This window comes from Bos indicus, chromosome 13 (genome assembly GCF_029378745.1).
Source record: "Bos indicus isolate NIAB-ARS_2022 breed Sahiwal x Tharparkar chromosome 13, NIAB-ARS_B.indTharparkar_mat_pri_1.0, whole genome shotgun sequence".
Taxonomy (NCBI): domain Eukaryota; kingdom Metazoa; phylum Chordata; class Mammalia; order Artiodactyla; family Bovidae; genus Bos; species Bos indicus.
The window spans coordinates 17,871,023-17,883,664 of record NC_091772.1 but is presented as its reverse complement, the minus strand read 5'-3'; the positions used below and the strand labels follow the sequence as shown (position 1 = coordinate 17,883,664).

Sequence of the window (12,642 nt, the reverse complement as noted above, 5' to 3'; positions counted from 1 at the left end):
AATAAATCAGTACAGAAAAGGGATATATGTACCATCAGATCAGATCAGTCGCTCAGTCGTGTCCGACTCTTTGCAACCCTGTGAATCGCAGCACGCCAAGCCTCCCTGTCCATCATCAACTCCCGGAGTTCACTGAGACTCACGTCCATCGAGTCAGTGATGCCATCCAGCCATCTCATCCTCTGTCGTCCCCTTTTCGTCCTGCCCCCAATCCCTCCCAGCATCAGAGTCTTTTCCAGTGAGTCAACTCTTCGCATGAGGTGGCCATAGGTAATATCAACAACGGATTTCTTCAAATCTAATTTGGAACATACTCAAATTAGAAAAAAATTAAATGATTACTATAAACAATTTAAGATCAGTGTTTCATATTACTTTATAAAAATCATATAATGTAAACAACTTCCTATTAATCAAATAAATTTATTCAAACAAATTACCAAACTTTGGACTTGGGTAAGATTTGGAGAAAACAGATATATGAAACTAAAACTATTTGGAAATTAGTGCTGAAAAGTAAAATATACAGAGGAAAACTAACACCCAGAATATAAGAAACTATCAAAAATGATTAAAACAGAATATGCTGTATTAACAGAATTCTTGCAGAAGGAACTTGATGTTAAGCCTTCTAAACCAACTATTCATATCAAAGTTTCTCCAAGTGTGGTCTGCAGGCTACTGAGGATCCCTCACACCCTTTCAGGAGATTCCCAAGGTCAAAACTATTGTTTTCATAGTAATACTAACGCTATTTGCCTGTTTTTCTGACAAGATGTCTTTTAATATTCTGTGTAACAAAAGGAAAAATACTTTAAAATAATTCTGCTGCATTCTAAGTATAATAGGAAAAAACACTTGTGCAAGCTAAGTAAGTCATTTTTCCATGGAACTTCAAAAAACAACTTTAAAAACTACGTGTTACCTCGAAAGACAACTGACAAACTATGGTTAATCAGACTGGACATTTGGCAGACATCTTCCTTAAAGTGAATGAAGTAAGCCTATCATTTCAAGGAAAATTCTTGTTTGTTTTGTTTGGCAATGTTTGTTGCCAACAGTAAAATTCGAGCTTTCAAGTAAACATTAGAATTTTGGAAACCTTTAATCCACCAATGTGAGCTTGGAAGCTTTTCAATACTTAAGACTCATGAAGATCTACAGTGATATTAATGAATGTGATTTTTTTTTTAATATCCTATAATGGAATGGGTCAACATTCAGAAGGATCCACATAACTAAGTGAACAAATATTTTCCATCCAAATGACCCATGCAATAATTTTTAATGTACTGGAGTATAAAATGTTGACATTGTTTCAGAATCCACACTGCAACAAACCATTAAGAACTACTATCTAAGTTTCGATACAATATCAAACAAAATTATCCACAGTTCTATACATGGACTATTAAAATACTTCTCTTTTTCAAACTACATAAGTGTATGAAGCCAGATTTTTCCCATATACTTCAACCAAAATAAAGTATCACAATAGGTTGAATGCGGAAGTAGATACGAGAATTTAGTTGTCTTCCAGCCACACACTGGAGAAGGCAGTGGCACCCCACTCTAGCGCTCTTGCCTGGAGAATCCCATGGACGGAGGAGACTGGAAGGCTGTGTCCATGAGGTCGCTGAGGATCAGACACAACTAAGCGACTTCACTTTCACTTTTCACTTTCATGCATTGGAGAAGGAAATGGCAACCCACTCTATTGTTCTTGCCTGGGGAGTCTTGATGGGGGAGCCTGGTGGGCTGCCATCTATGGGGTTGCACAGAGTCGGACACGACTAAAGTGACTTAGCAGCAGCAGCAGCCACACACTAAAGAGATTTGGAGTCATAAAACTATGCCACTCTTTTCAAACTTTTTTTTGTTTTGGAAACCTATGGATATTTTTCAAAATATTACTATTTATATTATTTATGTTAAAACCCATCACATGTTATTTTAAACGAATTAATAAATGTTTTAAATTTCTCCATTTTAATTTTTGATACAGTACATACTGATAAATATAACCCATCTAAAAAACGTTCTCTGGGGTCTTTGGCTTTTTTTAGGAGTATAAAGGAGTCCTGAGACCTTTACATTTCGATACGGTTGATATATACTGTGAAGAGATAAAGACAAAGACGTTCTAATTTAACACAATCTCACTTATATTTTCTCTCCTCAGTAAGACTGAACTTATTTATTCAATGACAAAGTAAACATTTCAACATACAAAACAGAAGGAATAAGTGGAAGTAAATCAGAGGGTTTTTAAGAGGAAACTGAAGAAATAACTCAGAAACAAACACATGAAAAGCACCGGAATTACAAGACTAAAAAGTCAGAAGCAAACTAATAAAAACCATCAGAACTGCAATTGGACATAATCTAGTTTAAACTTGTCCTTTTACAGAAGATAAGAGTTAGCAGAAGGAAATGGCAATCCACTCCAGTATTCTTGCCTGGGAAATCCCAAAGACAGAGGAGCCTAGTGGGCTACAGTCCATGGGACTGCAGAGTCAGACATGACTTAGTAACTAAATATCAAGAACAAAAGAGTTAAAGGTTGGTTAAAATACAACTAATTCGTGATAGAATGAGGATGAGAACTAACCTTCCAGACTCCCTGAATAGTCCGTGTAAACTTTCCCGAGCTCACATACCAGGCAACGGGCAGGCACTGGAGACATGGGCATGAACAAGACAAACCTGGCACACCTGCTTTCTTGGAGATCAGCGTCCTGTCAAACAGATGTAACGCGTGCACAGAGGAAACACACTGGATTCTAGGGGAGCACGGAACGGAGTATAAACTGAGCTCGGAGGGAAGAGATCTCTAAGAAAGTAACCTCGTTACTGTCATCTACCAACATCCTCATCACTCCCTCTTTTGCTAAGGACTCATTAATTCATCACCATTCCTGTCATTATTATTAGTGATGTCAACATTCACTCAGATAATCCACCCCAAACCCTGGCCTCTCAGTCTCCAGACTTCCTGAACTAAAACATTTTTTTCTTTATCACTGTCAAAACCCGCCATGGTCATCACTAGTATTTACACCATTTTCAAAAATCTAGATTTTTAAAAATCCTGTATTCTGAACATCCAATTTCTTCTTGTATCTCTGCAGTTCACCTGCTCTAGCACCTCAATTTAAACAATCCTTAGATTTCACAGGACTTCCCATTCACTAATTGTCCCAGTTTTTCACTATCTACTTTGCAACTAAGATGTGCTCCAAGTATAAAATACACATCAAATTCCAAAGACTTGGTACTTTAAAAAGAACGCAAATATCTCATTAACAAACTCTGTTGATTACTTATTGAAATAATTATATTTTGGATGCACTGAGTAAATAAAATGTTATTAAAATTAATTTCAACCTATTTCTCTATACTTTAATATGGCTATTATAAAAATTTTAAATTAGATATGGGACTCACATTATAGTTCTATGAGGCAGTGGTAATCTATTCTGTGATGACTCCTAAATGTGGATCTCTAACTCTGACTCCTCCTTAAACTCCAGAAGGACTATCTACCTAGCCTATCTACTTCACTGTCAAATCTAATGCGGACTGAACACACATCCACAAGTGCACTCTTGATAGCCCCCCACCCATGTGTAGCCATCCACTGACACAGTTACGAAAATAATTCCGACTAGGAGTCATCCTTCAATTCCTCTTTCCCTCATACCGCATAGTCAATCCATCAGTAAGCCCTATTCAGCTCTGCCTTAAAAACGGCCAACCTCTCTCCCCTGAATTCCTCAACCCATAACAAAGTACAAGCAATTCTCATTCTTTGCCCGGACTAGTATAATAATACCCTTCCTCCTGGAAATTCTGCTCTTGCTTTCCCTTCAGTATGTTTTCCACTCAGTTGCCTGAATGATTCTTTCAAAAAGTAAATTAAGTACTGCAATGATAATCCCATCACACCTGGAATAAAATCCAACCACTTTTCAAGGCCTACATGTGATCTGACCCCTGACAATCTCTCTGACTCTCTCCCACCAGTCTCCTTCTCATTACCCTGTAGACATTACCCTTAGAGAGATTTTTCCCATCTCAGAGCCTCTGAACTTGCCTTTTTCCTAGATCCTCACAGGGAAGATGCCCTATCCTCCAGGTCTCATTTCAAAGGTCACCTCCATAGAGTGTCACTTCCTCCTGCCCAATCCCAGGTTTCTGCATCCTGTCACCCTATTTAACTTTCCAAACAGCACTTCTCCCTATGTGAAAGTCTGTTTTTTTTTAGGGAGGGGGGGTTGGGGATCCTCTGTCCCCTCCCCTCTATAATGAAAACTTCCTAAGGGTAGGAACTTGGCCTCACTTACTATTTTATCTGTGGTACCTGGAAGGTACTCAAAAGATTTGGATCAAATGAAGAACGATGAATGAATGTGGTAATTTTTCACCTGAACTACAAGACCTGACACATAAGTGATATTTAGACCAAGACGAACAATTTTTCTAGTTAGAGAACACCATTTGCAAAGGTAGAGAAGAATCAAATTTCAAAAAACTGAAAGGGCGTTATAACTGGTAAGACTAGAGCAACAGAATGAACATAGCAAGACTAGAAAGACGGGAGCTATATCATATATGGCCTGACAGGCCTCACTGCGAGGCTGCATATTTATGAAGAATCACTGACTAACTTTTAAGCAGGGGAGTGACATGATCAGATTTCCATTTTGAAAGTGCCGGTTAAGCCACAGTGTGGATAATGGGGATGTGATCAGAGGGGATATGTGGTAATGTAAAGACAGAAGCTAGAGCAGTTGCTAAGCTTTACACTAGGGTAGTACAATGGAGACAGAGAAGACTAATTTAAAGAGAGATTTAAGAGGAAGAATCAACAGGACGTGGTACAGATCAATCAGTGGTGGTAGCTGGGTAAGGAGGTGCCAGGGAAGCATAATGGAGGAGCCAAGAGATGAATAAACAAAATGTGGTATTATATACACACACTAGAGTATTACTCAGCCATAAAAAGGAATACAGTACTAACACATGCTAACAAGTGAATGAACCAAGCTTAAAAATATTACACCTAATACAAGTCAAAGAGACACAAAAGGCCACATATTGTATAATTCCATTCATATGAAATATATAGAATAAGTAAATTAATAGACACAAGGCAAATTGGTGGATCCCAAGTGCTGGGGGCAGGGTGGTTGAGATGGGGACAACCTGCTTAACAGTCTCAGGCTTTTCTGAGGAGCAATGAAAATGTTTTAGAATACATCAAGGCAGTGGTTGCATAACATTGAATGTACTAAATACCACTGAACTGTATACTTTAAAATTCCTGGTTTTATATTATATGACTTATAGCTCAATTTCTAAAACTGCATTATGAAGCAAATAATATAGCAATATTCTAATCAATCTATGGCAGGAGTTACTAACAAAACTGGTTGTAAATTTAAAATATATTAACAATTCTGAAGCTCTCTACTCCTTACTGTCATAAATAAACTATAGTAACATTCATTATCTTTTTCCCCACATATAGCAGTTGTGCAGTGGATTTAATAAGACTTTTATCTTGTAGAGATACATATTAAAATATTTATGGATGAGACGGTATGTCAAAGATGGACTTTACCAGAACAGTAAAGAGACAGGAGAGGATGATAGATGGCCATGAGCTGGCAATCATTAAAGCCAGATGATGAACATTTGGGGGTATCATTACACTATTCTCTTTATTTTTGAGTACATTTGAAATTTACTATGCTAAAAATTAGTAAAATAAGACTTCAGGGCTTCCCTGGTGGCTCCACCTGCCAATGCAGGAGATGTGAGTTTGAACCCCGATTCAGGAAGATCCCACATGCCATGGAGCAACTAAGCCCATGCGCCAAACACACATAACATTCCTTAGGATGTTTTGGTTTTAGGTTTTTTTCACAAATACTAGTTCACTACCAACTATATCTCAGAAAACTTCATTTTGTAAATGAAGAAAATTGGTAAATTAGTTAAGCGTACCTATTTGAGTACTTTAAAAAACTTCAAGTCTCCTTTCTATGGAATTAAAGTATGTGTCAGCTATTTGCTTTAAAAACAAAATCCAGTAATCACTATTTTCCAAATGCCTTATCTTCTTAATTTTGCAGTTAAAAAAAAATCCCTTATTTTTAGCATGATGTCGTATTAAATAAATATTAAGGTCTAAAAAGTTTTTAGTTCCAGGGCTTGACTTCTTTATTCTTCAAAATATTCTTCAAAAACCAAGCCGTAATTTCAGTAAAAGTTATAATCAACAATAAAAGGCATTAGAAAAAATACACAGCTCCCCCCAAATTCAAACTTTTTAAATGCTCCAAAATTAGCTTTTAACTATGACTTTTACCTTACTTTTTGTACTACCACTATTTTCATGGAATTACAGTCTGTATCTCTTCTAATATTTGACTCAACCTCTTGTCCCAGTATTAGCATCTTCCTCTCTGGCTAATACATTCTTGTCTGCTAACTCACAAATGCCTAATTCCTAGAATATAATTTAACCTAAGATAAACAGTTATCCTAAATAGCCCTAGAGGGACTTCCCCAGCCATCCAGTGCTTAAGACTATGCTTCCACTGCTGATCCCTCTTCAGGGAACTAAGATCCTATATGTCAATAAATAAATAAATAGCACTGATCAGAACTCAAATGGCCCAAACATCTCTTTTCTACTTTAAGGAGTATTAGCATTCACCACCTATCAGAACCAACTGGAGAAAGCACACACACAGAAGAGGAATTACAAAAGTGTTCTTATTTGAAGGGATTATTTCAACAATTTTCAAAAAAAAAAAAAAAAAAAAAACCACTTCTCTCCAAAAGACAAAAACAAGCTAAAACTGAGAATCTAATCACAGACCAGAACTAGATCACAGTATCACATGTAAAGTTCTTAGTGGTACTGTAGTTACAAAGTGAAAAAAAGATGTTTGTTTTAATACAAACATTCAAATGATATGCAGCCCTAAAGAATATTCAGTACTCTTGAGAGCATCAGTAAGAACTGGCATAAAACTCCACTCTTACGAATGGACTTTCTTTAAGACCTAACATGCAAGGTCAGATTCTGCCTGTTTAGTGGCAGCACTGTGTTAGTTGCTCGGTCATATCCAACTCTTTGAGACCTCATGGACTCCTCCGTCCATGGGATTCTCAAAGCAAGAATGGGTTGCCGTTAATGTTCAATTAATGTTATGACACGATATAGGTCAATCTAACAATTAACTGAGGAATTTCCATAAAATTATCTAAAATTCCATTCTGTTTATTGAGATATAACACTACTAGTTTCAGGTGTGCAATATAATAATTCATTATTATTTGTATATATTGCAAAATGATCACCACAGTAAGTCCAGTTAACCATCACCACACAAATTTACAAGTTTTCTTTCTTATACTGAGAACTTTTAAGATTTACACTCCTAGCAATTACACAATATTAACTAGAATCACCATGTTGAGCATTACTAAACCCTAATTCATGTATTATAGATTTCCAAACTACATCTCTAATTTCTCTAATTTTTCAAACTACTGTTTTACTCAAACTTTCAAGTACAATTAAGATTTCTACCATTTCTAACCTGTCCTCATCTCTGCAATCATCCTGACTGTCTTTACCTGAACACAATTTGTGTGGAAATCAGAACTACTCAAAATATTTCAAGACGTTTTTTGTTTTGTTAACGTCTACTAATTTTTCTAAAAATTTCCTTATCACAATTGCAAAGCTGATTCAGAAGAGGAAAAAAAAAAAGGCAAAAACACACAAGAAAGGAAAAGGGACCAGTGAGCTCAGTGAAAAACGAGCCTACAACTCCTGTAATTCAATACTTCAAGTGCCAAAGCTACTGTATTTTGTGATTCAGGCAAGTTGCCAAATTACAAACATACCTGTTCTTATAGTATAGCGTGGAATTCAGAGGAAACAATAGTTAAATAGTTGTGAGGATCCCAGACACAACCCACAAGAGTCTGTTTATTCCATGACATTTCTGGACTCCTTCGCATCTATAGACAGTGTGATATGGAAAGAGTATGGCTTTTAGAGCCTGTGAGAGTTAGAGAAATCCTGACTGCCAATCCCTAACTGTATGATAAAATAAAAACTGATTTATGTTTTCCGAGTCCTAATTTCTTCATTTGTAAGAGAATACTGTCTATCACAGAGTTTTTGCAAGGATTAAAGATAATACAAATCAACCAGCAAAGACTGGGACAGAGTAGGTACTCAATAAGCAAAGCAGGTGTCTTCCTCTTCCCTTTTCTATTACCCTCTTCATACATTCTTTTTATCCACTTCGGATGCAGAATCAGAAAATCTGGGTTTGATTCCAGGCGCTATCTCATACATGATATGGAACTTTAGGCTAGGTATTCAATGTCTCAGTACCTCAGATTGCTCATTTGTTTAAAAAAGAAAAGGAAAGGAGAAAGAAAAAGATCACAGAATTACTGTAATACCTAAGTGACATCACTTTATAAACTGGAATAAACTATAGAGTACCAAAAGAGTCAGTTTTTACCTACTCCAAAGTGCTCCCACTCAAAAAATTACCTGCCTTCCAAGATTATCAGTCTAATGAACAAATGAATACAAATAACATCACAGGTATAGGAAATCAAGCTAAACTAAGCAGCTCACTGATGGTATCCCCTCATCCTCCCAGACTTCAGGATATACCTATTGACCCAAAAGAAGCCCCTATGGGGGGGATTCCAGAGGAAAAAATTTAAAAGTTGAGAGGTAAGTAAGACTTTCCTGTCCTTACTTAACCTATGCTGAGAAATCTTTCGTAAACAGTTTCTGCTCCTTTTAACTTGTATCTCCTTCCTACTCCCCCAGAGTCCCTATGATAAAGGCAGTATGGACCCTGAAGTGGAGTGCAGAGAACTGGCCAGAACAAATGAATTCGAGTTGAACAGTGACTGTCCTTGACATAACCACCAGAAAATTCTAACTAAGGTAGAAAAAGGCAAAGATTTTTCTTTATATCTAAATAAAATACACTATTTTGAATACTATTTTCCCTAAGAAATTCAAAAGCCCTGTCCTTTTTAAAAGATAGCAGACTCTTCTGAGGAGTTTTGCTATTAATAATAAAATTTAATAAAGTCAACAGGATCAAAAGAGCTAACAAAGTGCTCAAGGACTCAACTGCACTACAGCCAAAAGAACTTGCCAGCTAAACACCTTACCAGAACTGTACTTCCAAAGTGTAGGAAAGAAACAAAATCACAAAACTAAATTCTCAGGATGAAAATCACTCAGGCAATAATTTAACTCACCTTGGGTATAAAAAAATTCTCAAAACACAAGTGACCATATACTTTCTCCAAGTGAAGCTATGTTTACACAGGGTGTTGGCCATTACCCAGTCAGTCATAGAAGGGATACAGAGAGATCTCAAAAGACTTCCAAACGGATATTTCCAGTACTATTTGTCCCCTCTCCACAGCACCATGGCAGATCACAAAATCAGCTACCACCACATCAACTTCCACAAAGTGCATGTCATCTTTGGAGCCTGTCTGAGCCTCCTGGGAAAGCAGCTAGTGACCAGCTTCATGAGCCCAAAGGTACAAAGATAAACACTGCTGTGGGTGAATTTCATCCTTCCCTCTGCCCCCCCAGTACTTCTGAGTATCTCATTGGTGTTGAGGATCACCAAAAAAAAAAAAAAAAACCAACTTGGGGCCAGTGACAGTGCATCTTAGCACCATGGTACTAACATGCTTAAAAGACCACAAGAGAAACAGAATGATTTATTTATTTACAGATATAATGAAATTTTACAGTGCTTCAAAATTACATGATGGTAGCAAGAAGGGAAAAGAAAAGGGGTCAAGGAAGAAAAAAAAACAAAAAAACAGCACACAACTACGTGAAAAAGAAACAGTCAACAGACAGGTTAAAACACGTAGCAGTTACCACACCATGTATTTGTCAGATTTCCCAACATGCAAAACAGAAAGAAACCAGCCCTTTATGAAGCGCCTGTCTGCTGACTTCTACAAAGAAATGACTTCTCTAGAACGTGGGTAATTTAACTTTCTGTGCTCTTCCTTTGGCTTTCAAAATCTTTAATATCTGCAGCAAACTGAGATTCACCTCAATTTTAAGGTTCTTCATGTGAAGTTAAATAAAACGCGTTTACTTTTAATATCGATAAACTGTAAGATAGCGTTTCTATTTGAAAACTATATTCACATTCCTACTAGATTTAAGAATATTTTCTTAAAAAAAAAATATTTTCTTAAAAGCCAAATATAAAGTTTGCAAAAACAAGTAATACAGTAGTTGGGGCAGGCACTCAACAAGTTTATCAGTGGAATTTCTAAACTAAAAGCCTGAAAAAATTTATGAGATAAATTCCTAGTAGTGCTACTGAAAATACAATGTTACTAATATGGGAATTGAGAAATATTCAAAATATTCTGAAAACAGTATCTCCTTCTAAAAATAAAGAGGAAAAGTATTTGCCAACACAGAGACGATTGGTTCTTAAAAACGATAATCGCATGGGATGCATTTCTATAAATACTTTAGTTCTCAATTGCAATAACCCCAACCTTTCAAAGCACGTTTTGGTCATGCCTTTCCACTAACAAGCAAGTTTTTCGTGCCATTACATTGATTCAAAGGACTCTGCTACTTTTATTTGCTTCTACTGCAAACTGTTAAGTTTACGCAGTTAAAGATCTACAAATTAAACTATCACACAACATAATTCACTTTCAAACATTAAAAGCAAACAACCAACCCCTGTCATAGAAAAGTGACAAGAATTTTCTAATAAATTTACAGTAACATATTTGACGTTACACTTGTAGTTCGGAGATTCATTCTGTCCATGTATTTAGGATGGAAAGAGACAAACCTCAGGAAAAAAAAGCAACCGGCGATTATACCGTTCTATTTTTACTTAAGAAGCCACCAGTTCAAGAACTTTTAGGGAAGAGAGAATATTCAAGCCATTTTCCCAAGTAGTTAAGGATAATTTGTGTTTTACACTAACGACCGCCCTAACAGTCTCTAGAATATATTGTGGTGGGGGCGGAAGTGAAATTGATGAGAGGGAAAAAAAACCCGACTTGAAAACCGACAGGCAGGCAGATTTACAAACCTTCAATTAAAGGGAATTCGGAGGTTAACTTCTCTACGCCCTCCCTCGCTCCCCACCCGCTTCCTCCTCTCCTCGGGGAGGTCTATGTGATGTGACTCATGACCAGTTTTTTTAAAAAATAAATAAATAAAAGACACACCCTCTGGGCTGAAACTGACATAATCGCCCCCACCCCACCCTCCCCCGATGCACCCCCGCTTCCCCTCCGGCTCCTGACTCTCCTCGTCCCCTCGGCTAAACGCTCAGTCGGCCGCTCCGAGACCCTCGGCCGGCGGCGGGGGACTCCGGGACGGAAGCCCAGCGGTGAAAGGCGGCTGGAGAGCAGCGCGGTCCTGGGGGCCGAGCCCGCGCGGGAGGAGGACGGCAGCGGGGCGCCGGGCTGCGGCGGCCGCGGCTCCGGGATCCCTCGCCCATTTTCTCTTTCGGCTTCTTGGGGTTTCAACCACCGCAGCCACTTCCTGTATCACAGCCCGACTTCCCCGAACCTGGCCGCTCGCTATCTACCCCGGCTGAGCTTGGGGTTGGGTCTGGGCTTTGGGGTTGCCGCTGGGGTTAGGCAGTTCCCCACCCCGCCCAGTGGGCTGGTCACTCGGGCGGCCAGTGGCGGGTCCTCGGCCCGGCCGGCAGCGCCCGCCCGCGCGGCTCACCTGTATGTAGTTGTTTTCACAGTACTCCGCTACCCGGGTCAGGTTCTGGTAACTCTCAATCAGCGCCCTCTTGCCGGACGGGATTTCCTCCTCTAGTAACATCTGCAGCTCTGCCATTTTCCACCCCTCCGCATCGCTTCCTCTCGCGTTAAAGAGACAGAGGCAACAGCAAGGTCCGCGGAGGCTCCCAGCACCTCACAGCCCGGATACAAACCGCCTGCCCGCCCTCCCGCCTGGTATTGTGGGACAGCACCTCCTCCTCTTCCTCCTCACTTTCTCCACCCGCCTCCACCCACTTCGCGCAGGCGCGGCAAGCTCGTTCTCTCGCGAGTTTTCCTGCCTTTCCCTCCCTCTTTTCCGGACCATGGGATTTCCCCCCACTTTGGCAAGGCCTTCTGGGAATTGTAGTCTCTCCATGGCTTGCTGCACATCAAAGGCGCATGCGTCCAGGGAGGCTCCGAAAAAGACTCGGGAGGAGAGTAATGAAAGAACTAGGAAAGAGGGTGGAGGTTTAAATCCCAAGTTTCTTGACAGCTCCGGGAGATGGCGCCACAGGGTGATTCTAGAGAATGAACCGGGTTCCCCGAGAAGGCTGTGAAGCTTGGCAGAATTTGATTCACTAGGAATCAGATATTCTGACAAGGATTCAGATCAGATCAGATCAGATCAGTCGCTCAGTCGTGTCCGACTCTTTGCGACCCCATGAATCGCAGCACGCCAGGCCTCCCTGTCCATCACCAACTCCCGGAGTTCACTGAGACTCACGTCCATCGAATCAGTGATGCCATCCAGCCATCTCATCCTCTGTCGTCCCCTTCTCCTCCTGCCCCCAA

The 12,642-nt window shown here is 39.3% G+C and overlaps 1 protein-coding gene across 14 annotated transcripts in view; it reads right to left on the bottom strand.

The window, feature by feature from the left end:
* The window catches only part of ABI1 (abl interactor 1), an 87,773-nt gene extending 75,708 nt beyond the window's left edge, over positions 1-12,065 (bottom strand). For 6 of the 14 annotated variants that reach the window (XM_019972954.2, XM_019972959.2, XM_019972960.2 and 3 more), the window contains exon 1: positions 11,810-12,063. In XM_019972954.2, the coding sequence (XP_019828513.1) occupies positions 11,810-11,926 (117 nt within the window). In that variant the 5' untranslated portion in view covers positions 11,927-12,063. Of the gene's footprint in view, positions 1-32; positions 235-11,809 lie in introns of those variants that run through there. The other 8 variants (XM_019972965.2, XM_019972966.2, XM_019972956.2 and 5 more) reach the window with 5 other exon arrangements.
* Between the last annotated feature and the right edge of the window lie 577 nt (positions 12,066-12,642).